The sequence below is a fragment of the Oryzias latipes genome, chromosome 9 (genome assembly GCF_002234675.1).
Source record: "Oryzias latipes chromosome 9, ASM223467v1".
NCBI classification, from domain to species: Eukaryota; Metazoa; Chordata; class Actinopteri; order Beloniformes; family Adrianichthyidae; genus Oryzias; species Oryzias latipes.
In genome coordinates, this window is record NC_019867.2 from 4,012,966 (window position 1) to 4,035,874 (window position 22,909).

At 39.1% G+C, this 22,909-nt stretch overlaps 2 protein-coding genes across 4 annotated transcripts; one reads left to right on the plus strand and one right to left on the minus strand.

Annotated features, from left to right (window-relative positions):
* Nucleotides 1-720: 720 nt before the first annotated feature.
* On the minus strand, nucleotides 721-10,616 carry naaladl1 (N-acetylated alpha-linked acidic dipeptidase like 1). The gene is made up of 19 exons (XM_004072077.4): nucleotides 10,288-10,616; nucleotides 9,968-10,140; nucleotides 9,765-9,886; nucleotides 8,877-8,996; nucleotides 7,864-8,056; nucleotides 7,631-7,724; nucleotides 7,433-7,537; nucleotides 7,030-7,115; nucleotides 6,837-6,956; nucleotides 6,681-6,766; nucleotides 6,414-6,477; nucleotides 5,769-5,836; nucleotides 5,585-5,676; nucleotides 5,380-5,473; nucleotides 5,121-5,202; nucleotides 4,807-4,980; nucleotides 3,443-3,530; nucleotides 3,220-3,312; nucleotides 721-1,614 (listed from the first exon to the last, which is right to left on the minus strand). The coding sequence occupies exons 1-19, from the start codon at nucleotides 10,485-10,487 to the stop codon at nucleotides 1,437-1,439; spliced, it is 2,232 nt and encodes a 743-aa protein (XP_004072125.1). The 5' UTR covers nucleotides 10,488-10,616; the 3' UTR covers nucleotides 721-1,436.
* Nucleotides 10,617-10,753: 137 nt separating this feature from the next.
* LOC101159021 (endoplasmic reticulum aminopeptidase 1) lies at nucleotides 10,754-22,876 on the plus strand. Of its 3 annotated transcripts, none has more exons than XM_023958242.1 (19): nucleotides 10,754-10,772; nucleotides 13,398-13,914; nucleotides 14,029-14,167; nucleotides 14,382-14,516; nucleotides 14,629-14,749; nucleotides 14,917-15,071; nucleotides 15,145-15,258; nucleotides 15,345-15,476; nucleotides 15,559-15,690; nucleotides 17,061-17,144; nucleotides 17,337-17,494; nucleotides 18,101-18,180; nucleotides 18,262-18,445; nucleotides 18,536-18,692; nucleotides 20,089-20,273; nucleotides 20,342-20,503; nucleotides 20,576-20,716; nucleotides 22,064-22,145; nucleotides 22,253-22,876. In XM_023958242.1, the coding sequence occupies exons 2-19, from the start codon at nucleotides 13,430-13,432 to the stop codon at nucleotides 22,421-22,423; spliced, it is 2,817 nt and encodes a 938-aa protein (XP_023814010.1). In that variant the 5' UTR covers nucleotides 10,754-10,772; nucleotides 13,398-13,429; the 3' UTR covers nucleotides 22,424-22,876. The 3 variants fall into 3 exon arrangements, with proteins under 3 accessions (XP_023814010.1, XP_023814008.1, XP_023814009.1); XM_023958240.1 differs by lacking the exon at nucleotides 10,754-10,772 and adding an exon at nucleotides 13,035-13,124; XM_023958241.1 differs by lacking the exon at nucleotides 10,754-10,772 and adding an exon at nucleotides 13,204-13,308.
* Nucleotides 22,877-22,909: the final 33 nt, after the last annotated feature.

Sequence of the window (22,909 nt, forward strand, 5' to 3'; positions counted from 1 at the left end):
TTAATCCAGGTTGGGAGCCAGAGTGTAAAAATCTGAGTTTCTTAGACATGTTCAGTGTTGGAATTACTTTTGTTTTCAAGTTGGCCTCAAACAGGAAGTCACAACACTATAGGTTAATACGTGTGGAGGGATTTCTGTCTTGGCTTTGACTGTATCGTTTTTTCACTCATGTCACCTAAATTGGAGTCACTGTTACAGACAGAGGTGGATTAATTCAAAGATTGGTACATTCCTCATCATTTATCTCTATTTTTTTTAGTACTACTCAGCAACTGACTAATATAAATGTTTAAAAAACTCAAAGAAAATTCCAAATCCAGTTTCTGATTACATTATTTATGATATTTGAGGATGTTTTGGAATCAAACATTGTTCATAATGAACAGAATTGTTCTTTCCAGCTTTTTTTTGTTTTGTTCTTATGGCGACAGAGCTGATGATGACCATTTGAAATGATGCAGTAAAAATATGAAAGCCGCTCGGTCTTCATCTTTAATAATTTACTAATCAGCAGGAAACCTGCAGCTGCAGTGAATATTCAATGTCTTTTCACATGCGTAACATTTTGGTCTCTGCAGGTTTTTACAGTTATCCAGAAAAAGACACCTGTTATTTTAAATGTATGACTGCAGTTTTACCTTTAATTTGTCAAATTTAAAACACAAACGATCAGTGAAAGGATGTTTTTATGTTCAATAAGTGTGAGACATCTTCATCAAATCATGGTGGGATTTACTGTAATGAGCCCCAAAGGGAGAAACCAAAACATTTCCATTCATGAGGTTAAAATAAATATCAGAAGTTTAACTTTCTAAATCCTTTTCAGATGACTTCTTTTATTGAAACTTTTCAAGAAAAGGGACTGAATTTCCCACTTCTCCCACGTTTTTTTCTGACTCCTGCAGGCAGGACCAAGTATTACAATGAATAGTAAAACATGACTTTTGAAATGACAGCCGAGTTTCCCAGAGTTCCTTTAGGTTGTGATCAGTTTACATTCGTTTTTACTATTAAACTAATGTCAGTGATGATTTTTTACAATCATATACATGACACAGTTTAATGAAATTGCAACTTTTTAGCTTTATTAATTTTTTTACACGTTATCATATTTATTTTGTAAATACAATTTTGTTTTTCCATCAATGAAGCATTCTAAATAATAATATCTTTGGATTGTAAACAGCCTGAGACTTAAAAAAGTATTTAAGATAGAAAACGGTAAAACAAAAACTATGCATCAGTTCAAAAGAAACACCAAGAGCAAAGCTTAAAAAAAGAAAAATTTTTGATCACATCATTTTCAGGTAGATGCTGAGTTTTCTTTGGTGTCACTGCTGGAGATGATGAGATCCCTGATTTTCTGATCACTAACAAGAAGCTTCACTGTAAAGTATCACTGCCTCCTGATAAGGTGATTAAATTGCCGCTCCAACTCAGATGACTTCAGCCAGCATGCTGGCAGCGCCGTCAATGGCTTGGCTCAACACTGACAGGTGGTAATGGACTTTCTCCCAGTCTCTGGGCTCTCCTGATGACTGAACGCGAGCGAACGCATCTGCCAGACCGGGGAAAGTGGGTTTTCCAGCACTGCTTGAAGCCCAGATAACATGTCTGTGTGACACAAAGGTACAGCAGGATTCAGTGAGGGGAGGAGAGGGGCAGCTTCACAAGAAATAAGCAAAAGGCTGCCAACGCATGCTGATCAAAGATTGAATCCATTTAGATATGAACAGTTAAACACAATAAATTTAATGTCGGTTTTGATGTTTTGTTTTGAGTCGCTAAGATTTCATTTAACCTTTGTGCTATCCTAGGCACTTTAACGTTGGGAGTTGGGTCATCTAGACCCACTAGACAGTGCTCTGAACCTTTTTTCTTCAGTGATTTGTGATCTTCACTGGTGTCCATGGATTACATGAAATCCTTCCACGTTTATCCACCTTTGTCATGGTAGGGAGAACACGTCAATGTAAGGGTGGGGTCATCTAAGATAGCACAAGGGTTAATACATTTTCAGTCTGAAAAACATAGGAGTTTCTGATTTTCTGACGTAACATTTTGATTTCTGGGAACAAAGTCACATATTAATACTTAATCTATTCTTTCATTTTTAAATTCCGAGTGTCTTAGAATTTTGGTTACAGTCCACAAATTCAAATTTTGATTGAAATTTTTGCACGGTGACCTCACAGCTAGAAGGCCCCGGTTTGAATCCCGGCTGGGAGCTTTCTGTGTGGGGTTTGCATGCTCTCGCTGTGCATGTGTGTGGCTTGGCCCAACAGTAGCCAGGACAGGCTCCGGCAACCCAGTGACCTCGAAAGGGGTGTAGCGGTTTGAGAAAATGGACAGATGAAAATAAATTCAGAATTGAAACACTTTTCCTCAGACTTCTGGACATTTTTTTTCACCTTAAATGATTAGTATATATCTGAATCATTACATTTTCCACAGTTTTGATTTCTATTTCATTTGGTGTCTAATAAATGGAGATGTTTAAAAATTTAATTTAAATTATTTCTGACCTCATCTGATTTTAAATAATTCTACTAAAGAGAATTTTCAATTAACTTTATCTAAGATGTATATTTTGTCATTTTACACATTTCTTTTTACTGATCATTTATTTCTAATATAAATGAGTGATTCGTTTTTTTGTAGGATTTGATTTTGGTGACCGTGGACTTGACTAATTACCCCTAGAGCGCTTGTGCTAACAAATAATGTTAAATAGGATAAATGCTAAGAATAGAAAATAAGAAAAAAGTATTTCAAATTTCTGAGTCTTAAGGAAAAGGTCGTTTTTTTACTTAAAAGTGTAATTTAAATAAAGATGAGGTTGTTTCCCCAAATTTTGCTTTTCATGAAATAATTCCTGTTTTTTTTAAACAACATTTTTTATTTTACATAATTTAGTTTTAATTCTTTGAAGCTGAAAAAACATTGTTTTCAGTCTAGAGTCAAGTTTAATGAACCTTTTTACCAAACTCTTAAAGAAAAGAAAAAAATCAGAATTTCCAATAGCACCAAAAAGCTATTTTTTCCCCAGTGGCCTCAATTTCATTTCAAGTCAATGTTAAGTAGGGGTAATAAAGGTTTTTGAATAAACATTGTTTTTATCCCCAATTTGAACCTCTTAGCACTGAAGGAATTGCATGGCAGCATTTATTTTAGCATAGACTACACAGCTCCATAATGACGCACATCACCACTTCTCACCTGAATCCATATTGATCTGGAAAGGCGTAGGGATTTAGGAAAGCTCGGTCGAGCAACATCAGCTGATCGTTGATCCTCCGGGCCTTCAGCGGCCTTAGAAAAAGAAAAAAAAGAGGCATGTGTTTGACTTTATTTGAGAATAAACTTGTGTTTCAGCTCAAGAAAACAAGTTTAAAATCACATTTGATCACAAAATGTGTTTAAACCAAGTGAGAACACTTACGTGTCATTGGCCAGATGTGAACTGCGAATTAGCTCTTCTAAATTCTTGGCTTCTCTACGAAAGTTCGCCACTGCCCATTTAAGTGGTTCTGGAAAAAAATACAGATAAAAGAAGACATTTAATTGAAAAGACCGATGGATGCAGGCAAAGTTAGCTTTGATTAGCATTCACCTTTGTTATTTATTAACTTCCTAATATAGTTCTCCCCTTTATTTTTGCACATTTGTTTATTTTGTTCTGAAGTAACCCTGCTTTTATTAATACCTACAGTTGTTCACCTTTTGGCAAAATGCCACAGTGAGTCCGCTTTCACTGATTTGCACAGGTGGTTTGGCAGAGATTTTTATGCCGGATGCCCTTCCTCTATTTTATTCAAGCTGATCTTAAACAATGCCAGGGCCAGAAGGAGCAAAGTGGGGATATATGGCAGGGAGAACAGGAAATGAACCTAATCTGAAGTCACTTACTTACAAAAAAAGCCCCCATTTTTTAAAATTTAGAATCAAAACATGAATACATTTTTACATTTACATTTTTTAGTCATCATTACTGCCCCTAAATATTAAAAAACCTGGATTCCAAGAAGCCTCTCCTGAAAATTGTGTTTTTAATACGATGGATCAAATGTATTCTGAAAATTAAGCTTAAAATTGTCTTTCTGAGTATGTCTTTATTCAAATCATTGTGAATCAGGAGCAGAATGAAAAAAAATGCTTATATGTGATGTTGAAAATACACAAGGCGGGTCACAAGCTCCATGCTCTGCTCCTTTCTGACGCTTTAAAAATAGATCACAAGATGATCGGAGTGAGACTTTAAACTGTAAAAGGGCTGTGATACTTTTGAAGGACGACACTTTATGATGTGAGTTCATCTTGATCAGACGATGCCAAACGTCCAGGTGTACTCAGACATTTTTGGAAAAGGTCCCTCTTAAAGTCTCTTTAGTCTTTTTTTTTTTTTAGTAAGGTGAGGACATGAACCTGTTCATTCTAAATGTGTGGAAGCGATGTTCTGAAAAAACGTTTCAGAGCTGTGTCAAAAATCCCTTTCTCTAGCAGAAAGCAGACAGACAAAGAAGAGTCTACCATATTATTTGTGTATTTATGCTGATTCTGTTCATGTTTTTAGGGATTTTTTCTTTTGTCACAGCTGTTAGGTGGAAGGTTATCATAAAACTGATCACTCAAGACTCAAGTGTCCTATTCATGTAATAAAGTTTAGGAAAACAAACTTTCTTCAAGTTTCTCGAGGACGTTCAATCATCAATAGCATCAGAAAATCAAATGTATCACTAGTCCCAAAGGAAAACTGACAAAACTCCAGAGAAAATGACTCCAGATGTGTAGGGTTTGATGTCTCACCCATGGAGATTCCTTTAGTTTGAAGCTGCGCCTCATAAAGGGTCACTGCCTCTTTCAGATAATCCTCCAGACTCTCAGCATAGTCGGTGCAGTTCAGTGGCAGCAGCAGACTGTCAGCCAGTCGGATCAGGATGTTTCCGGCTGTCCTGGCTACAGCTTGATGGCTGACAAATCCTGACAGGAAGAGGAAGCACAAAACCTTTTTTGTGAGACACTTAAAAATGTTTAGAATTGTTCAAAAACTCTCTATAACATTGAAGTGTATTTATGCAAGACTTAAGACACATTTGCAGCACTTAAATGAAAAATCTTACCAGGATCTATATACTTTGAGGCATAGTCAAAAGTGTCGTATGCCGTGTGATAAGCAGGATAAATTCGAGCATTTGTTTTAGTCTGCATGAGGAAGAAAACACTTTGAATCAGTTAAATGCATTTCTGACATAAACACTGGGAAAAAAGGAAATAAGCTAAAGTAAACCTTGTTTTTTTGTCAGGAAATTAAGCCTCAACGAGCCTTTCAGGTTTAAGATCTCTGCACTAACTTGAATTTCTGTAGGATTTTTTTTATACCCTGTCATATGTGTAGGAAATATCCATGGAGGCAATTCCCAGGTAGTGAACAAAGGCAGCATAGTCACTTCCTGCTCCTGTTAGATACCCCATCCTGTTGAGGGAGACACAAAAAGAGAGACACTTTGACATTCAGCAGTAGAAAATATTTCACTATCAATGCAGGTGGTTGGCTAAAACTAGAAGCTGGATCATGTGTCCGTACCTGGGAATGAGGCCGTGGGTCGGGCTGGTTCTGTTGGAGTACTTGATCCAGTTGTCGTACACAGACAAAGAGTCGTGTCCGGGTGCGCTGACCTGTGAAATCCAACACACTTTCATGTCACAGTGGGAACGGATTTTCTTTGATCTACCCAAGAGGCAGCAGGAAAACAGTTGAAGTGAGTCACCTGCTGGGAGGCCTGGAATATGACGTTCTGCACCGACGGCACCCCTGAGGCTCTGAGCGTGGCGTTGGCTGCAGAATTAAGACAGAACACATGGGTGAGTTTACCCTGTGCTGCAACTGTCTCAGGGAAATGAGCTGATACAAAGATGCTCTTGTGGAAATCATATCTATTCATGAGAAAATGATTTTGACTTTTTTTTGTAATTTTTGTTCCTTGCTTGAGGTGTTAGAATTACAATTTTAGGATAGTATCGCTGTTAATTGACATTTAGGATCATGTTTTGGTGCCATAGGTTTTTAATATTTAATATATTTATTTCTGAGACCTGTTTCAATGAAATGAAAACAGACAGTATGCACACATGAGGACAGAATGTCAGTGTGGAAAAGTTCCCCCAAAGCAGCACAGGTCTGACTCGAATCCTGCCCACTTTAACTGTTTTAAGTCCATTCTTAGAGGCCTTTAAAGTGACATCAGTTCCCTTCGATGCGCTAACATTGCACTTTTACTAGCACAGAAGAAGTCTTAAACCCAGATCCTCCTTTCGGCTCTGCCAATGTTTTAGGCATGAATGCAACAACTGGACAACATTCCACTGGAACTTTCTAAATGCTGTATGTCAGAAATTCATCTTAACCTTCTTACCAAACGTAGCTATGTCCACATTAATGTAAGAAACTGTGCGTTCACTCAGCTTGGTAAAATAATCCTGAAAAAGGGTAAAGATAAAGATTATTTATGTCAGGGCGAGCAGACAAACAATACTTTTGCCCTTAAACAATGTCTTCCTGTCATTTCTTTAAATATTTTTAACACATTTACTTTAGCAAATATATTTTAAGCATTCTTAAAATTGAAATTCTTTATGAACATTTTTAATGTCTTTAATATTCTCCTTAAACTGGAGGATACCTCTGTGTATTCTGCAGAACCAATCAAACCGAACTCTTCGGCCCCCCAGCTGCCAAAGATGATGGATCTGCGAGGTCTCCATTTACCTGCAACCAGACTCTGTATAAAGGACTGATCCAAAAACTGGGAGTTTTATCCCAGTGGGTGGGTTCTTACCCTGCTTCACCATACTGCCCAGAACCCTGGTTATTTCCAGCATAACTGACGTGCCGCTGCTGGGGTCGATGGCTCCATGGACCCAACTGTCCCTGTGGTTTCCATAGATCACGTATCTGTCTGTGAAGGCAGAGCAGTCGCTAGAATAAAACCCGCTAAGAATCGACCATTTACTCGGAGTCACCGGTCTCACCTGGCTCCACGCTTCCTCTGATGATTCCCATCACATTGGAGGAGTTTTTGACAGTTTCATGGTTGTAAATGTCCAGTTTTACATCGCTGTGACAAAAAAGTGACACATGTGAGTGCCGGAGAAGGACTATTTTTCACTCTTTTTCTGGCTGACGAAGTACTACTATTTAAAATATATAACGTATAACTTGTTTTACAGTAACTTCTAGTGTTGATGAAAGTTTGTCCCCCTTTGGGCATCTCATTTAGTCGTTTCATTTTAAAATGTAATTTCCTCCATTTTTAGGCAAATACGAATTAAACAGAGGCTTCAAACCAGTCAGGATTTGTGTAACATTAAAATCTGCAGCTCTAAATTAAAGATTTATTTAAATACAAGAGAAAACCTGTCTGCAGATGCACACCTGTTGTTGAAAACGGAGTCAGTGTTAAACCCAGGCCCCCCGTTGTTGTAGGTGCAGTTAAATCCCCCCTGCCAGTCACTTGGGGCTGCATCTCCACCCAACTCACTGAAATAAACAGATAAAAAAGGAGTAAAAAGTTGTTAGGAGATGTTTTATGTATTAGTTTGAGCCACACATTTAACGAGTTAGTTTACAAACCAAATTAGTTTGTATGCATCCTCAAATCCGATGGGCTGAACTGGAATGGGCGGGATCTCTGTGACATTTTCCCGTGGGATCCTGTAGGTGTCATCTGCAGGAAAAAAAAAAAAAAAACTCCTCTTTAAAACTGACGGCAAAGTTAGCTGTTTAAAAAAATTCCAACTGTGCTGTAAAAAAAAAGTTTACAACAAAGGACCAAAGTGTAGCCATGTATTTACAGACCAAATTACCTTTGGCAGCCAGGTAGGGTGTGAGCATGTCTCCAAAGGGAATACTGTAGGAGCCTCTCTCCACACCAGAGGGAGGCAGGTACCACGAGTGGGGATAGGTCTCACTGGTGTCTGACATGACACCGTCATTGATGTCCAGAGGGTCTGTGTACACAAGGACACCAACCACACCGTATGGGGCTCCATTGATGGCCTGGATGAAACACACAGCATTGAGGAAACCAGCGACTCTTATAGCTGCTCCAGCTCTGTAAGTCAGCTGTAAAGACAGTTTGATAACTGCACAGAAATGAGAGTGTGGGAAAACACAACAGGTCAGGTTTCTTTGGAAAAAGAAAAAAAGAAAAAATTCTAAAATTAAAGTGTTAAGAGAAAAAAAAGAATTCAAAGTCAAAGTTTTCAAGCAAGAGATCTAAAAAAAAAGTATCAAAACTTTGAAATTAAAGTCAAAAGTTTGAGAAAAAGTAAAGAATATGAGCTTGAGGGCAAAAAATAAGTGAATATTTTGCAAACATTTGCAAAAAAAGTATAAAAGAAATAAATACTGGTATTATAGGACCGTATAGTTTCTGCTTTTCATTAAAACTTTGTATTCTCACCTGAATTAATAGTCAAACCTAAAAATTTGGTTATACAAAAGTCTATTTTTTGTTGTTTTTTCTTTAAATTTGTTTTCTAACCCGTTCATCACTATGAAGCCCATTGAGATGTCTATTGTTGTAGTATTGGGCTCTATTAATAAAATTGAATTGAATGAAATCAACCTAAAATAGTAGTCAAACCTTAACATTTGGTATTAAAAAATCTTTTTAGTTGATTGAAAATAAATAAATACAAAAATAAAGCTTTTATGTTTTTCCTGTATTTGCTGGAATATAATTCAGATTTGTGGGACCAGCTAAAAGTTTTGGACTTTTTACAATAGAAAATCAAACATGTCATCATCACCCATGGATGTTAGGCTGTTCTGTAAAAAACTTTTTCAAATGTTTGCCTTGGAAAATAAGTCTCACTTTGGCTGCTCTGCCGGCTCCACCATATCTGGTGATGGCGATGGTTCCTCTGAGGTCCACGGTCTTGTTCAGCAGCTCATAGTCAGCAGCTTTACCCTGATGGGCGTAAACCAGTTTTCCCTGAAAGCGCAGAAAAAGACATCAATTATTTGTCAAAAATGACTCCTCATTCCAGAGTTTTATGACTCTTCTTCCCTGAAACTGTTGAATAGAGTCCTGGTGTCATCCAGTCACTATCAGGATAATCTGATTGTCCATGGCTGTATCTTGCAGAGTTATCAGCTCTATGATAAGAACTTCAAAGGTTTCAGCCCAAAAGATAGCTTATCTCTGATCGTATGATGCAACTCCTCCTATAGCAGAACTGTCAAAACATGGATCTATTTTTGTTCATATCATCATTTTTAGTCTTTGTAAAGAAATCATTTGAATGTGATTCATCACATCATAAAAAAAACCTTCATGAATTTTGAAATGGGGTTTTAGGTATGAAGAAAACAGATCAAAAGATCAAAACAAAAAGCACATAATGAGGATCATACAAGAAATGAATTATCTATGATTTTAATAAAACTTTGTCTCAAATTTGTATTTTACAGTTTTGTTTTCTACTAGTAAACGCCAAAATGACCTAAAACAAAAACTTTTTTTCCAGATGTTTTTCTTCAAAGCTGAGTGGATTGAGGAGACCGAGGCTGAGGTGACAGTCGTGTGATTTTTACAGCTTTGTTGGAGAAATGATGCAATAAAATAGGGAAAACTTGTAAACTGAAGACTCCTACTGAGATTTTTGTTAAACTCCAAATAATTGGTTTGATTATTCTGGTTTTAGTAAATTGAAACCAGTTGAGGGAGGTTTTGCGTTTGTTGTGATGAGCAGTGTTTTACCCTGGGGTGTCCCGCAGGGGCGTATGCAGCGTATGGCTGAACCACATCAGGATGTCTTTGGTCGTCATAGTAGGGCTTCTCCTTTTCTCTGACCGTGTAAAGCTCTGCATCGGATGGGTCCACTAAAAACAAACAACTTATGGTTACTGATCCGTCGGTTACTATAGCAACATGTTGGACATCTTCATTTCAGTCTCACACACCCACAGTGACCTTATTGGGTTTTTCTGGGTCGGGGAAGGAGAGGTAGACGGCGTATTCCTGCCTCCAGGCGTCATCCAGGCCGCTGCTGGGGTCTTTCCATCTCTTCAGCATGAACTGAACCGTCTGCTCATCTCCAGGTGATGTGGCCATGTGGGGAATTTTTGTCAGTTCCCTGTGAGGAAAGACACCAATCCAGAAAGAGCTGAGTTACAGAAACATCTGTCACCAAGAGAAACAGCATTTTCAGAGCTGAAACATGGCTTTTGATGATGAGCTGAGAAACTCTTATCCAAATAAAAAAATCAATATCTGAACTCACCGAAGGTTTTGCTCGAGCTCGGAAGTTTTCACCTCTGACAAAAACTGCTTGATGAGGTTTTCATCCACATCCTTGACCACATCTTTCATCCAGGATGGCTCAGAACTGCTGCTCTTTGAGATACCAAAGTGGCCTATAAGGATTCCTATGGACAGAACCACGGCCGCACACAGAACCCCAAGTAAAGCCTGCTTTAGCATTGTCCTCCCAGCAAGTTTTTCTGGAAAAAAGAAAGGCTTCCCACCCTTTGAACTCCGTAAAAAGTGCTGGTTCCTTTTTGGGGTCCAGGCTCAGAGACAATTGTAATCCTAGTGTCTGCTTCCCTAGATGCAACACATATATAGGTCGTAGTAAAGATTACTCATTAATTTTTGCAGGTGGGATGGACTTTATCCCTTAGTGTTTGTGTGTGTTTTTGGTGTGTGTAATAGAGGGACAGAATGACAGAATTTTCTTCAACATTTCATTTCTTTGCAGTTTCCAAAGTGAGTTTTCTTTTTTATCCTTTTGTGAAAGTTCGTTTTTTAAAATGAGGTTTAGTAGAAAATATTCACTGAGGTTACTGATGGTAGAAACTAGTTTTTGAACACACAAAAAGACAGCAGGAAAAGCAAATATACTCACAACGCAAATACGTTTTTTCTCAAAAGCTGACCCAAGTAATATGGTTTCCTTTTCATAGTTTTTTCTCAATTTCATAATTTGTTTTGCTTTTTTTAGCATGGCCTAACACAATTTAGAGATGACATTAAAAGTAGAAGAAAATTAAAATAGGGCAATAAAACACAAGGATGTCTGATAGAGTTTATGCAGCTCTCATTTGCTCACATATTCTGTTATCAATCCAATATAATAACCTATCTCAGTTCTGTCTGACATGCAAAGAGCTAATACAAGATATATGATGTATCTGTTCTGCCTGATTGAGTGACAGTTGTTTTCCGTGTAAACAACCCCTGCCGACAACTCCATCTTTGTTAAAAATAGTCAAAATCCTGACAATGTTGCTCTGAGAATTTGCTACTTGACCTTTCAACTAAAAATAGAGTACCGAGAGTCATCCTTTAGGCAGCCACTACATACATTTTGCACATTTTCCATGTATGACATACATGCGTGATATTTCATAAGTTTTGTGTTCATCACTCGTTGATGTGTCCAGATGTCCGTCGATGGATTGGCTGACGGGTCTTTAAGTGAATTCGGTTTTGAGCTGTTCAGAATATTTGGTCGGTTAAGAATTACACAGTTTACGCGTATTTTACGTAGTTTATATGCAATTTTTACGTAAATCTTATGCAATTTAGCCAGATTACTGAGAGATTAATGCACAAATTTGTGTCTTTCTCTTGTCGCGTATACAGCACATATAACACGTTAAAATTACGTAACTGACACATAAATCACTATTGAATTGTACATAAAAAGTGCAATAATTACACACGGTTCCACGTTGATTTACGTGTTCTTTATGTGGTTTATTCATACTTCTTTAATGCTTTTAATGTGGTTCATTCTTGATACATCTGTGAAAATTTCATTTGAAAGACCACAACAAAGATTGCCTTGTAACGCAAAGCCCAGGATTTCCTTTGGCTCAACTCTCCTCTTTTGAAAAATTGTCTTTTATCCATTTGAGGTGGAATTGTGTTTTATTGGCTGAAAATTGTTTTTACAATCTGAATGAAGATTGAGCTTTTCTAAATGTGTGTTGTACATTCTTTGAATGTTTATCCTGTTTTAATTGCAAATAGCCTTTAACCTTTTTTTAGATCATTTTTTGTAGATTAAAGCAAAAATAATTAAATTAACAAATAAACCAAGATTATTTTTAGCTTATGTACACAACACTATTATGTTAAAAAACAACTGTTATCAAAATGTTTTATTTTTCTTTAGGATCTAAATAATAAAAAATTTTATATATCTAGTCATGTTCTAATCAACATGCTTTGTAAATATTACAATGTGAGTAAAAATAGTCCAACTGTATTTGTAGGAACTTTGCTTATATGGTTTGAGATTCCTACTAAAGAGAAAATTATAATAGTAAATTCAACCTTTAGAGATTTTAAAAACATGAAAATAATCTTTTCATACTCTGCTTTTTCAAACCTGAACTTGTTTAAATGTGTTTTCTTACTCTACCTAGCATTTTTAAATATGAAACTTAAAGAATATTTCAATGTGAGAGCGCATTCATGTTTGACAAGGCGTGTTGAGAGTGACTATTTTTCATGGAATTAGCCTGCCTAAAGCTCCAACTCATTATGGTTTAGCATGTTTACTTGAGTCGTTCATTTTTTACACAATATATCATATAATAAATCAGTTTCATGGGCTGATCTTCATTTAGAACCTCAGAAAATCTGAGTAAAGCTGCGTTTTTGTCGGACTTTGTCGGAATTAAAGTCGGACTTCTAAGCATGCTAGGAAGATCCAACATAGATTGGTATTAAAAAAGAAAAAGATTAATTAATATTGTGGTTTTGTTGTACACCAGTGTGGTCAACCATAAATGTTGTATTTTCAGGACAACCCCGCCCTCTGGTGTTCAGGTATGATAACTACATTATGACAGGAAAAACATTTTTCTTAATGTTTTCACATTTTTATACCGTTTTCTTAGTCAACTCTTGATATGTATAGTTTGAGTTACTTATTAACTGTCAACAATTGTTTTGTTGTTAGTGATGTTCGTAGAGATTTAAGCTCGTGCCGGTTTCGCAGCTGCGGATTGGTCCCATTTTTTCTCCCAGGATGCAGTTCGCCTCCTCAGTTTCTTTCACTTTTGTTTTTGTTTTTAAATGTTGAAGCTGCGCACAGAAAACGACACGGTACTGTGAATATTTTGATATAAACTGATGTATGTGACTGAATTGAGGAGTATAAGATAATAAAATATAAAGGCGTTGTCTGCATAAATACATTGTTGTGATGGAAGAAGTGAAAGAAGCGCGAAATCGAAAGTACAATTCTCCCAGCCTTTTGTCCCCTGAATTAGCTGAATGACCATTTATTGTATGTAAGAAAATAATTTAGCTGCATTAAAGTGAAACCTCTAAGTGTTAAAAAATAAACGGACTTACCTGAAATATACCTTGTTGCAGGTGGATAATTCCAAGCTGCCTTCTTTGCCACCATGTTTCCTCTCCTGCTCCTACTCTTTGCTCTGCTCCCTTCATCTCATGGAGCTCAAATACCAAGTCCAGACCAACCCAAGGAGATCCCAGTAGCCACAAATGGCCAGCTGTTTCCCTGGGACCGCATGAGACTCCCCAAAACCATCTCCCCACTCCACTATGACCTGAGCCTCCACCCCAACCTCACCACCCTGGACTTCACCGGCGTCGTTCGCATAGACCTGGACGTGCACGAAGACACCAGCGTTGTGGTTCTCCATGCAAAGAAAATGTACATATCAAGCGCGCTGTTGCTCGCGCCAGCGGGCACGAGGGTCCTCCAGGTTCTGGAGTATCCTCGCTTTCATCAGCTCGCCTTGATGTCTGACGTGGTGCTGACCAAAGGCAGGAAGTATGAGGTCCAGCTGGAGTTTGCTGCAAACCTGTCTGACAGCTACCATGGGTTCTACAAGAGCAGCTACCGCACCAGCACCGGGGAGGTCCGGTAGGTCCACAAAATCCAGATTTGGCCCAAAATAGTGTCATTTAGAGCAAAAACTGGAGTTATTGTGAGAAAGAAAAAAGAAAACTAGAGTATTTTATGCTTTACTTCTCCCAGGGTCATGGCATCAACACAGTTTGAGGCGACCTTTGCTCGTGGGGCCTTTCCCTGTTTTGATGAGCCCGCCTTCAAAGCCAACTTCACCATCCGGATTATTAGAGAGCCACGCCACATTGCCATTTCCAACATGCCCAAGGTACGCCAACACGTCTTTTCCTGATGGCTTTAACACCAATGTCGTGAAGGGGATTGAGCGAATCTGTCATTACGTAGTCACTATATGCTAGTCATTTCTTAAAAACATTTCCCTTCTTTTTTGGCTCAGTTGCTGGACTTTTTCTCATCAGATAATCTTAAGGATTTGCATTTCTGCTCCTTTTGTGCTTCATTTTTTAACACACCCTTCTCAGGTGAGGACAGTGGAGTTACCAGGCGATCTACTGGAGGATCACTTTGACACGACGGTGAGGATGAGCACCTACCTGGTGGCCTACATCGTGTCTGACTTCCAGTCGGTGAGCAGGACCACCCAGCACGGAGTGAAGGTGAGGAGAAGACCCCAGCCGGGTCGTCGCTCTTTTTCTTCCACTGGGATGTTCCAGACACACAACTGTTTATCGTTTTGTAAAACTAATCACTGGCCATGATGCCCTTCAGATTTCCATCTACGCTGTTCCAGAGAAGATCAACCAGACAGCCTTTGCACTGGATGCTGCTGTTAAGCTGCTGGACTTCTATGATGACTACTTCGACATTCCTTACCCACTTCCCAAACAGGGTCAGTGGGAAGTTTCAGTTGTAGATGAGGGAGGTTTAGATTTACGGGAGGAAGACAGATCAAATGGATGAATAAGAGAGATTGTTTCAAGCATCACATGTACTCTTGTGACAATGATCTCACTCTTTGGTCGTTACAAAGTTGTGTTTATGTTCTCGGGCCCGCAGACTTGGCCGCCATCCCTGACTTCCAGTCTGGAGCCATGGAGAACTGGGGGCTGACCACCTATCGAGAGACCGGCCTCCTCTTCGATCCGGACAGGTCCTCCGCCTCCGACAAACTGGGCATCACCAAGGTGATCGCTCATGAGCTGGCTCACCAGGTGGGTGATCTTTCCGTGATGGTTTTGCCTGCAGTTTTTGAGTACTGGTGGTTAATATGCATTGTGGTTCTAGTGGTTTGGAAACCTGGTGACGATGGAGTGGTGGAATGACCTGTGGCTCAACGAGGGCTTTGCCAAGTTTATGGAGTTTGTCTCCCTGGACATCACCTACCCAGAACTGCAAGTGGTGAGAGCGTGATACCCATTTCATTGAAAACCTTCTGTGATTTAGAGCTCATTTCTGATAAATGATTTATTCTGTCTTCCCCTCAGGATGACTTCTTCTTGGGAAAATGTTTCGAAGCTATGGAGGTGGACTCGCTCAGCTCCTCCCACCCAGTCTCCACCCCCGTGGAAAACCCCACACAGATCCAGGAGATGTTCGACGATGTGTCCTATGACAAGGTCAGGCTGACTCTGCCAGAACTTGGATTGGACGCTCTGAAGGCCTCAGTGAATTAAATGGTTTTAGCGTGTCGTCTTTTAGGGAGCCTGCATTCTGAACATGCTGCGTGACTTTCTCACTCCTGAGGCCTTTGAGATCGGCATCATCCGATACCTGAAGCGCTTCAGCTATCAGAACACTGTCAACAGCCACCTCTGGGAGAGCCTGACTGACGTGAGTGACATGGAAAACTTTATTTAGTGTCTCAAATGTGGTTCAGATCAAATGGGTTGTTATTTCTCTTCCGATTATCTTTTAATCTGTTTTTAAAGGATTCCCATTGGTCTTTCAATCACGAATATGCTGTTTTCAGCTAAAATCAATAAACCTTTACTTTTTTTTTTAGAAATACTTTCTGCAGATCGACAGTAGTTCATTAGAAATTGAACCCCTTCTCATTGCTAAGAGTTCTCTACCTGCTCTCCCACTAGCTTACAGTCTCTCACATCACCATCCTAACATAACTGGTGAAATAAAAATTGCAAGCAATGTTTAATCCAGATACAAACAAGGCGTACATGAATCTAGTCATCTACTAGTAGATGTATGAGAATGGAAATGCCCGCCCAACGTTTTTTTCTGTCAAATATAATCTTTTTCAAACACAATTTGAATAAAGAAATAGTCAGAAAGTGAGTTTTAAACCATAATTTTCTGATATATGTCCTCCGCCGTCACACAAAAAGCAACAAGAACACGTTAAAAACACCAAACACACCATTTTCATCAGAGTGGGTCTTTGGTTGAAAACTACATGGATGTAAAGCAGCAGATCATTCATAACCATGTAGTAACAGCTCTGTTCAGTGTTTTTCCTCTGCTTTTATACTGTATTAAAAAAATGTTTATGCTTTTTCCAGCAGATGACTGCAGGTTGCTTAGTAATTAGGAATAAGAAATTTTAATAGTTCAAAGATACAATAAATAAAAAATATAAATTTTTCTGTTATTTTCCATCTGTAGACTTTACTATAATTTTTCAAATTTATTTTGTTGATAAAACCCTTTTGGTTTTCTATCAAACTTTTAAAGGATATGTCCTTAGTCAGTGATTAAATGATAGAAAATGTAAAAACTTTATTCTGATCCTTTTTTTATGTTTGTTTGTGAATTAAATAACTGGCCTGCAGGTTAGTGCTGTTCTTGGTTGTAGTAATGTAGTTTTAAAAAAAATCTTTTTTGAGCATGGGTGCACTTCTTCACTGATAACATTCACAAGGCTATCTAAAAATGAAGAAATAAAAAAATCTCTAGTTTTAATCATATGCATTTTTATCTAAACAAAAATCTGTTATGATATTTAATATTTTAAATACTGAGTACGATGTTTAGATGAAGACAGAGCTGATAACCTGGCAGTGGTAAATGTTTTCTAGACTAATTAGGAACATTGAATCATTTCCCATGGTGCATCTGATGCTTTCTCATGGCATACTGGTTGTTAAACACTGTACAATCTTTGTTCTGCTGTTTAAGACTTTGCTGCATGTTCTCAGTTTGTTTAATCTACTTTTTTACTCCCATCCTGTGCTTTTTGCCTTCAGATCTGCAGCTCAGATGATTTGGACGAAGGCCGAATGAAGCACAAAGAGTTTTGCTCCAAACGCAAAGACGAGTCTGGAGCCTCTGTGAGTTTTCCTGCTTTTAAAAAGAATATCAGGTGGAAAAAAACACTCTGACCTCATGTGGCTTTGCTGATTATCAATGTTAACTATTTTTTAGCCTTCACCGTATTCTTTAAATCTGATTTAAAGTTACAATGTGAAGTTTCTCAGCGCGTTTGATGATTTTGAGCTTGAGGGATGTGGACTGATCGGCAGAAGTGGTACTCGGGTGATGAGCTGGATGTCAGGGCCATCATGGACACCTGGACGCTGCAGGAGGGCTTCCCGCTGGTCACCGTGGAGGTCAAAGGGCGGGAGGTCAGGCTGAGTCAGGAGCGCTTCCTTAGGACGGACAACCCCTCCCTCACTGAAGGGTAATTAACCCATAAGTCATTCCTAGATAAATCCCTTTTCCTTTATTCATTTACTAAAGGCAGAACAACAGCAGCCATAAAAGTAGAAACATTCTAGCCCACATAGCTGATATTTTTCCTGCATGTGTCCATTTGAACAAGATTGGAAGAGACGTTCAGAAAAACATCAGTAAATGGACTGAAACACTGTGAGGCTGTAAACGATCAGATTTCTTTTCAATTTCATGTAAATTTGTCCACATTCCAAAGTACCGCAGTAGGATTTCTCAACCATTGTTTTGGCGGTGTCACATAGTGCATCTGTTCACCTGCAGGATGTTTCCTCTGCTTCATTTATGGCATTGACCTGGAATGAATTATGAGGCCATAGAATAAGTTTTGTTTTTTTGTTTTTAATAAAGGAAAGGACTTTGTTGGCCAAGGAGTATTTATTTATATTAGCGCCTCACCGTCTCCGGAGACTATGGTCAAGCCAAGAAGCTTCATATTGGATACGAGAATATCTTAAAAAAATCGGATTTCTTTTGTGTTTGTATAAACCAATAGAGACAGAGTAAAAACTATTTTATTTCCTTGTAAGGGTTTGATCAATCTGTGTGTCGGCAGGTTCTTGTGGCAGATCCCGTTGACGTACATGACCAGCGCCTCCCGCTCCGTCCACCGTTTCCTTCTGAAAACAAAATCTGGTGAATGTTTGCAGACTCTTCCTCCCAAACACGACTAGATATGTGAGCTCCCCCCCTCACCCTATGTCTCCTCCCTTTCAGACGTCCTGTACCTGCCAGAGGAGGTGGACTGGGTGAAGTTCAACGTCAACATGAGCGGCTACTACATGGTCCACTATGGCGGTGGGGGCTGGAACTCCATCATCTCCCTGCTGCATCACAACCACACAGCCCTGAGTGGCAACGACCGGGCCAGCCTGATCCACAACGTCTTCCAGCTGGTCAGGTCCGTCTCCTGCAGGAACACACTTCCTGTTTCATCTCCTCTGGGCGGAGTCACAGTTCATCACTGAGTCTGGTCACTTGTTATGTGCAGTGTAGAGAAGGTGAGGCTGGACACGGCCCTGGAGCTGTCCCTTTACCTGTCCAGAGAGACGGAGATCATGGCGGTCTGGCAGGGCTTTGGGGAACTTGTACCTCTCTACAAACTGATGGAGAAGCGAGACATGCCTGAGCTGGAGAACCAGATGAAGGTTTGTGGCGTGTCACAACGGGAGCATAAACAAAACTCTGTACTTTAAAGGTTTGAGAAGAATTGAAGAGCAGAAGGAAATAGATAAAAATATCAATGTTCACTCTAGGATTTACAATCTTCAGGAATTTGTGTTCAAATTTTGCAATGTGAGTTATTTATCATCATAATATGAACAAGTAATTATAAACTGTGAAAATTATAGACAGCAAAAAAAGTTTTTTTGTAGTATTTATGGTAGTTTTTCTTCCTCTAAATCAGTGTTTTTCGATGGTCAGGTGTGCTGTGGGAAATTGCCCTCATTAACTGATCTAAAAACATTTTCCATCTCCAGGATATCAGCTCTGTGTTCATCCAAACAGGCCCTGATAAAACACTGAGTAGTTAGGAATATAAAAGATCGTAAAATATTTTTTTCTTTGTGTTTATTTGATTCTATCAAAGACATTTTGTTAAGAATGACGGTACAGCGATTTAGCCGTTGCGTCAGCTGTTTTTGGAAAAGTCCCGCCCCTTTAACTGTCTCCACCAATCATTCTTGAAAGCTTAATCACACATCGTCAGTCTGACCAATCAGAAGTGGTTAAAGTCTTTACTTCCTTGTTCCGATTTAGCTCATAAAGTCTCTCAGTTCCAACAAGCTTGTCTTTAGCGGTGTAGCTTTCCGCAGAATCCGGTGTCAGACCGTGGAGAAAGTGAACAAAACAATGAAGCAAAGAAACATTTTCATCTCCCATAAACATCTCCCATGATGCATTGGGTTAAAGTGACCGCATCTTAGCGCACACTGAGTCTTCGTGTTAAACGTCTTGAAACCACAATGAACACACATCAAACAGTTTTTGAATATTTAACTTAACTTTTATTGTGTCTTTTAGAAAAAACAGCTGCAACTTTCAGCTTTTTCTGCCACAATTATCACAAAAATGCACGTGAGATAGCAGAGGGACTGTAGATCCATACAGACTATGAGTTTCTCCTTTTTTTTTTTTTTTTTGGATGCTGGTGTGCCGCGGGATTTTAGTCAAGGTTAAAGTGTGCCGTGGCTCAAAAAAGGTTGAAAAACACTGATCTAAATTTACCATCAGTTTTTCTATCTGTTCTTTTCTATAGATCATTTTGTAATCATTTTTTCATATGTTGCTGCTTCAATGTCTTTTTCTTTACATGTGCAAATTTAAAAAAAGAAAGGAAATTTCATAAATTAAGTTAACAATTTAAACAAGGAAATAATTATTTAAAAAAAATAATCTATCATTAGTTAACAGATCGTAAAGTTGTGTCTTTCTCATGCTTACAATTGAAAAAGGTTGAACTTCACTGATTGACGTCCCTGCTAGTGCAGATCAGTGGATCCCACATTGAGGGGTAAACCTGCGTCCGCTCGTCTCCTTCAGAGCTTCATCGTGGATCTGTTTCGGGGGCTGATCGATCAGCAGGAGTGGAACGACTCTGGCTCGGTGTCCCAGCGAGTGTTGAGGAGTTACCTGCTGCTGTTCGCCTGCGTCAGGAATTACAGTCCCTGTGTGACCAAAGCCACGCGGCTTTTTAACCAGTGGAGGGATTCTGATGGCACCATGAGGTCAGAGGTCACAGCACTGTGTAAAACCGTTCCGTCTTTAGTCCGAACTGACACTCTTGTCGCTTTAGCCTCCCTGTGGACATCACCATGGCCGTGTTTATGGTTGGAGCTCGCACACGGGAGGGGTGGGACTTCCTGTATGAGAAGTACCGCACGTCTCTGCAGATGTCGGTGAAGAGCCGCTTGAAGTGGGCCATGGCGGTAACAACGATGACGGACAAGCTTCAGTGGTGAGTCTCAGCAAATGAGTACATCGGATTTCAAGGTTACTGGACTGAAGCTAAACCTCTCCTCCTCTGTAGGATGATGGAGCAGAGCCTCAACGGGGAGGTGATGAAGACCCAGGACCTCCCAGATGTGATCATCTCTGTCGCCAGGAATCCTCATGGCTTTAAACTGGCGTGGGACTTCCTCAGAACCCACTGGCACACGCTGATTCAGAAGTCAGTGAACTCATCACACATGAACATTTCAAACAGCAGGGATGGTCCCAAAACGGAGCAGAGTTATGGCAAATACAATAATATAACATTACTGTATATAAACGGGCATCTCGATGCTTCATTGATGTGCTTCGTTATGCGGCACAATTCTAGCCAATCATTTTACCTTTCCAGTTATTGTGGGCGGGCTCATATAAGGATGGGTGAGGCCGTGAGGGTGGGCGGAGCTTCAGTCAAAATGCTGAAGGCAGAGCACACATCTTACATCAAAACTTTCTAATTCAGCGTCCTGCTGAACAAGAGCACTTTGAAGAATTCTCAGAAAAAAGATCGTTGTCATGGTGATGAGCGGTAAAATCCGTGCTCTCTGGAAACAGATGACTGTCAGAAAGAAGGAAATCGAGCATCTGAGACACTTTCAAACGCTCTCCTGTGCGCCTGTGTCGCTGCTTTGTCACACTTAAATGTTTTTGGAAAAAGTTGGTGATGTGTTTTTCCATTTTTTGGGGAACCGATTCGAGTACCGTTTAGGCACCGGCTCTGTTTTTCAAAGTACCAGTTCAGTATCGGATAAAATCCCAACGATACCCATCCCTAATCCACATCAATGCTTTAAAACCAAATGATACAAAATAAACTTTATTCTGAGCACATGACACATTACCAACAGTTACTTTACAATTCTGAATCATCCAGTAGTACTTTTTGTAGATTTTGTATAAACATCAACATATTTTGGTCTTCTGAACATATTTACATTATTTTCTTTAGTCAGATAAAATAAGGATAACAATAAAAAAGGTTATTTTTGTCTGATGAAGGAAAACATATCATTGCATTTATTTAATCAAGTTCTATAAAAAAAAACCTTTACTCCTCTGTAAATAATTTAGTAATAATTAAAAAATGTGTTGCTAAAACATAAAAGAAATCAGAAAAAATTAAGATCTTTCTGATAATTTTCTATCAGAGGCCAAAACTTTGTTCCCAAACTGAATGTCATGTGCTGGATTAGTAGCAAAATGGCTTTCATGAGTAGAATTAAAAGAGGAAAAGTTGTTTATGGTTTGCCTGATTTTCTGGTAGCAGGACACCTCGGTTAGAATCCCGCCTGGACCCTTTCTGTGTGAAGTTTGCATCTTCTTCTAGTGCACGTATCTCTGATTAGTGCCTCTAAATTAGAAAACTAGAATGGGCTCCAGCAATTATTCCTAGCCAGAATGGAACAGGATAATCAACGGATGGGCTAAACCTAAAAACCAACTCAGTGCTGCTGTTTTCTCCAAAGAGGAGGTCAAGTTTGGAGTTAAATTCAATGCATTAACATTATTCTGTGTTTAACTGCAGGTTTGACCTGGGATCCAGCACTATATCCCACTTGGTAGCCGGAGTAACCAACCAGTACTCCACCAGAGAGATGCTTCACGAGGTCAGAGATCATTTCAGGCCACTTTTGCTAGAGGACCTGGCAGATCTAATACTTTTGTGTGTCTGTGTTGGTGTGTTTTTTGTTTATTGCTGTGCTCTTGCGTTCAGATACGAAGCTTCTTCGACTCCCTGACAGAAGAGGCGGGTTCTCAGATGAGGTGCATCCAGCAGAGCTACGAGACCATCGAGGACAACATCCGCTGGATGGACAGGAACCTTCCTCTGCTGCAGGCCTGGCTGAACAAACATGGCAGCAGAAACCACCATCAGGAGTTATGAGGGGGGGTTAAGGGGTCACAGAAGCCAAAACAGAAGCAGGTCGATGATAGAATTTCTATATTTTTACTTGATGAAAAAGGTTTTACCTGATGTATTTTTTTTGAACGGGAACTAAAGTATGAAAATTAATTTATGCCAATGGAAAGGTTTAGGGGTTTTGACAAATTTAAAAAGGAATTATTGCATAATTTAAATACATTTTAAGTGCATACGATTGTAGCTTAATTGGATTAAAGATTTTAATTTTTTGTGATGTATTTTAGGCACAAATTTGGGACCTGGACACTTTTTCTAAGATTGATCCTGATGTGTTTCTGTGGGTTTGTGTTAACGGTAGGTTTTGCTGTGGGGGGCTATGTTCAACAGCACTGACGTCTGAATTTCTGTGATTTTTGTTTTTATTGCACTATTTTTTTAATGCTACAAAAATTGTAAATAAAAAAAAAGACTTTATTCAAAGCAGATAATTGATATTTCTGAAATATT

Excerpts from the sequence above, each read along its gene's own strand:
- LOC101159021 (XM_023958242.1), top strand. The coding sequence starts at position 13,430 with ATGTTTCCTCTCCTGCTCCTACTCTTTGCTCTGCTCCCTTCATCTCAT. Across the intron at positions 18,181-18,261 it reads CCTTCTGAAAACAAAATCTG|ACGTCCTGTACCTGCCAGAG; the intron begins GTGAATGTTTGC and ends CCTCCCTTTCAG. Across the intron at positions 18,693-20,088 it reads AGCTGGAGAACCAGATGAAG|AGCTTCATCGTGGATCTGTT; the intron begins GTTTGTGGCGTG and ends CGTCTCCTTCAG.
- naaladl1 (XM_004072077.4), bottom strand. The coding sequence starts at position 10,487 with ATGCTAAAGCAGGCTTTACTTGGGGTTCTGTGTGCGGCCGTGGTTCTG. Across the intron at positions 6,478-6,680 it reads GTTCTGCAGAATACACAGAG|GATTATTTTACCAAGCTGAG; the intron begins GTATCCTCCAGT and ends ACCCTTTTTCAG. Across the intron at positions 3,313-3,442 it reads TCACATCTGGCCAATGACAC|GCCGCTGAAGGCCCGGAGGA; the intron begins GTAAGTGTTCTC and ends TCTTTTTCTAAG.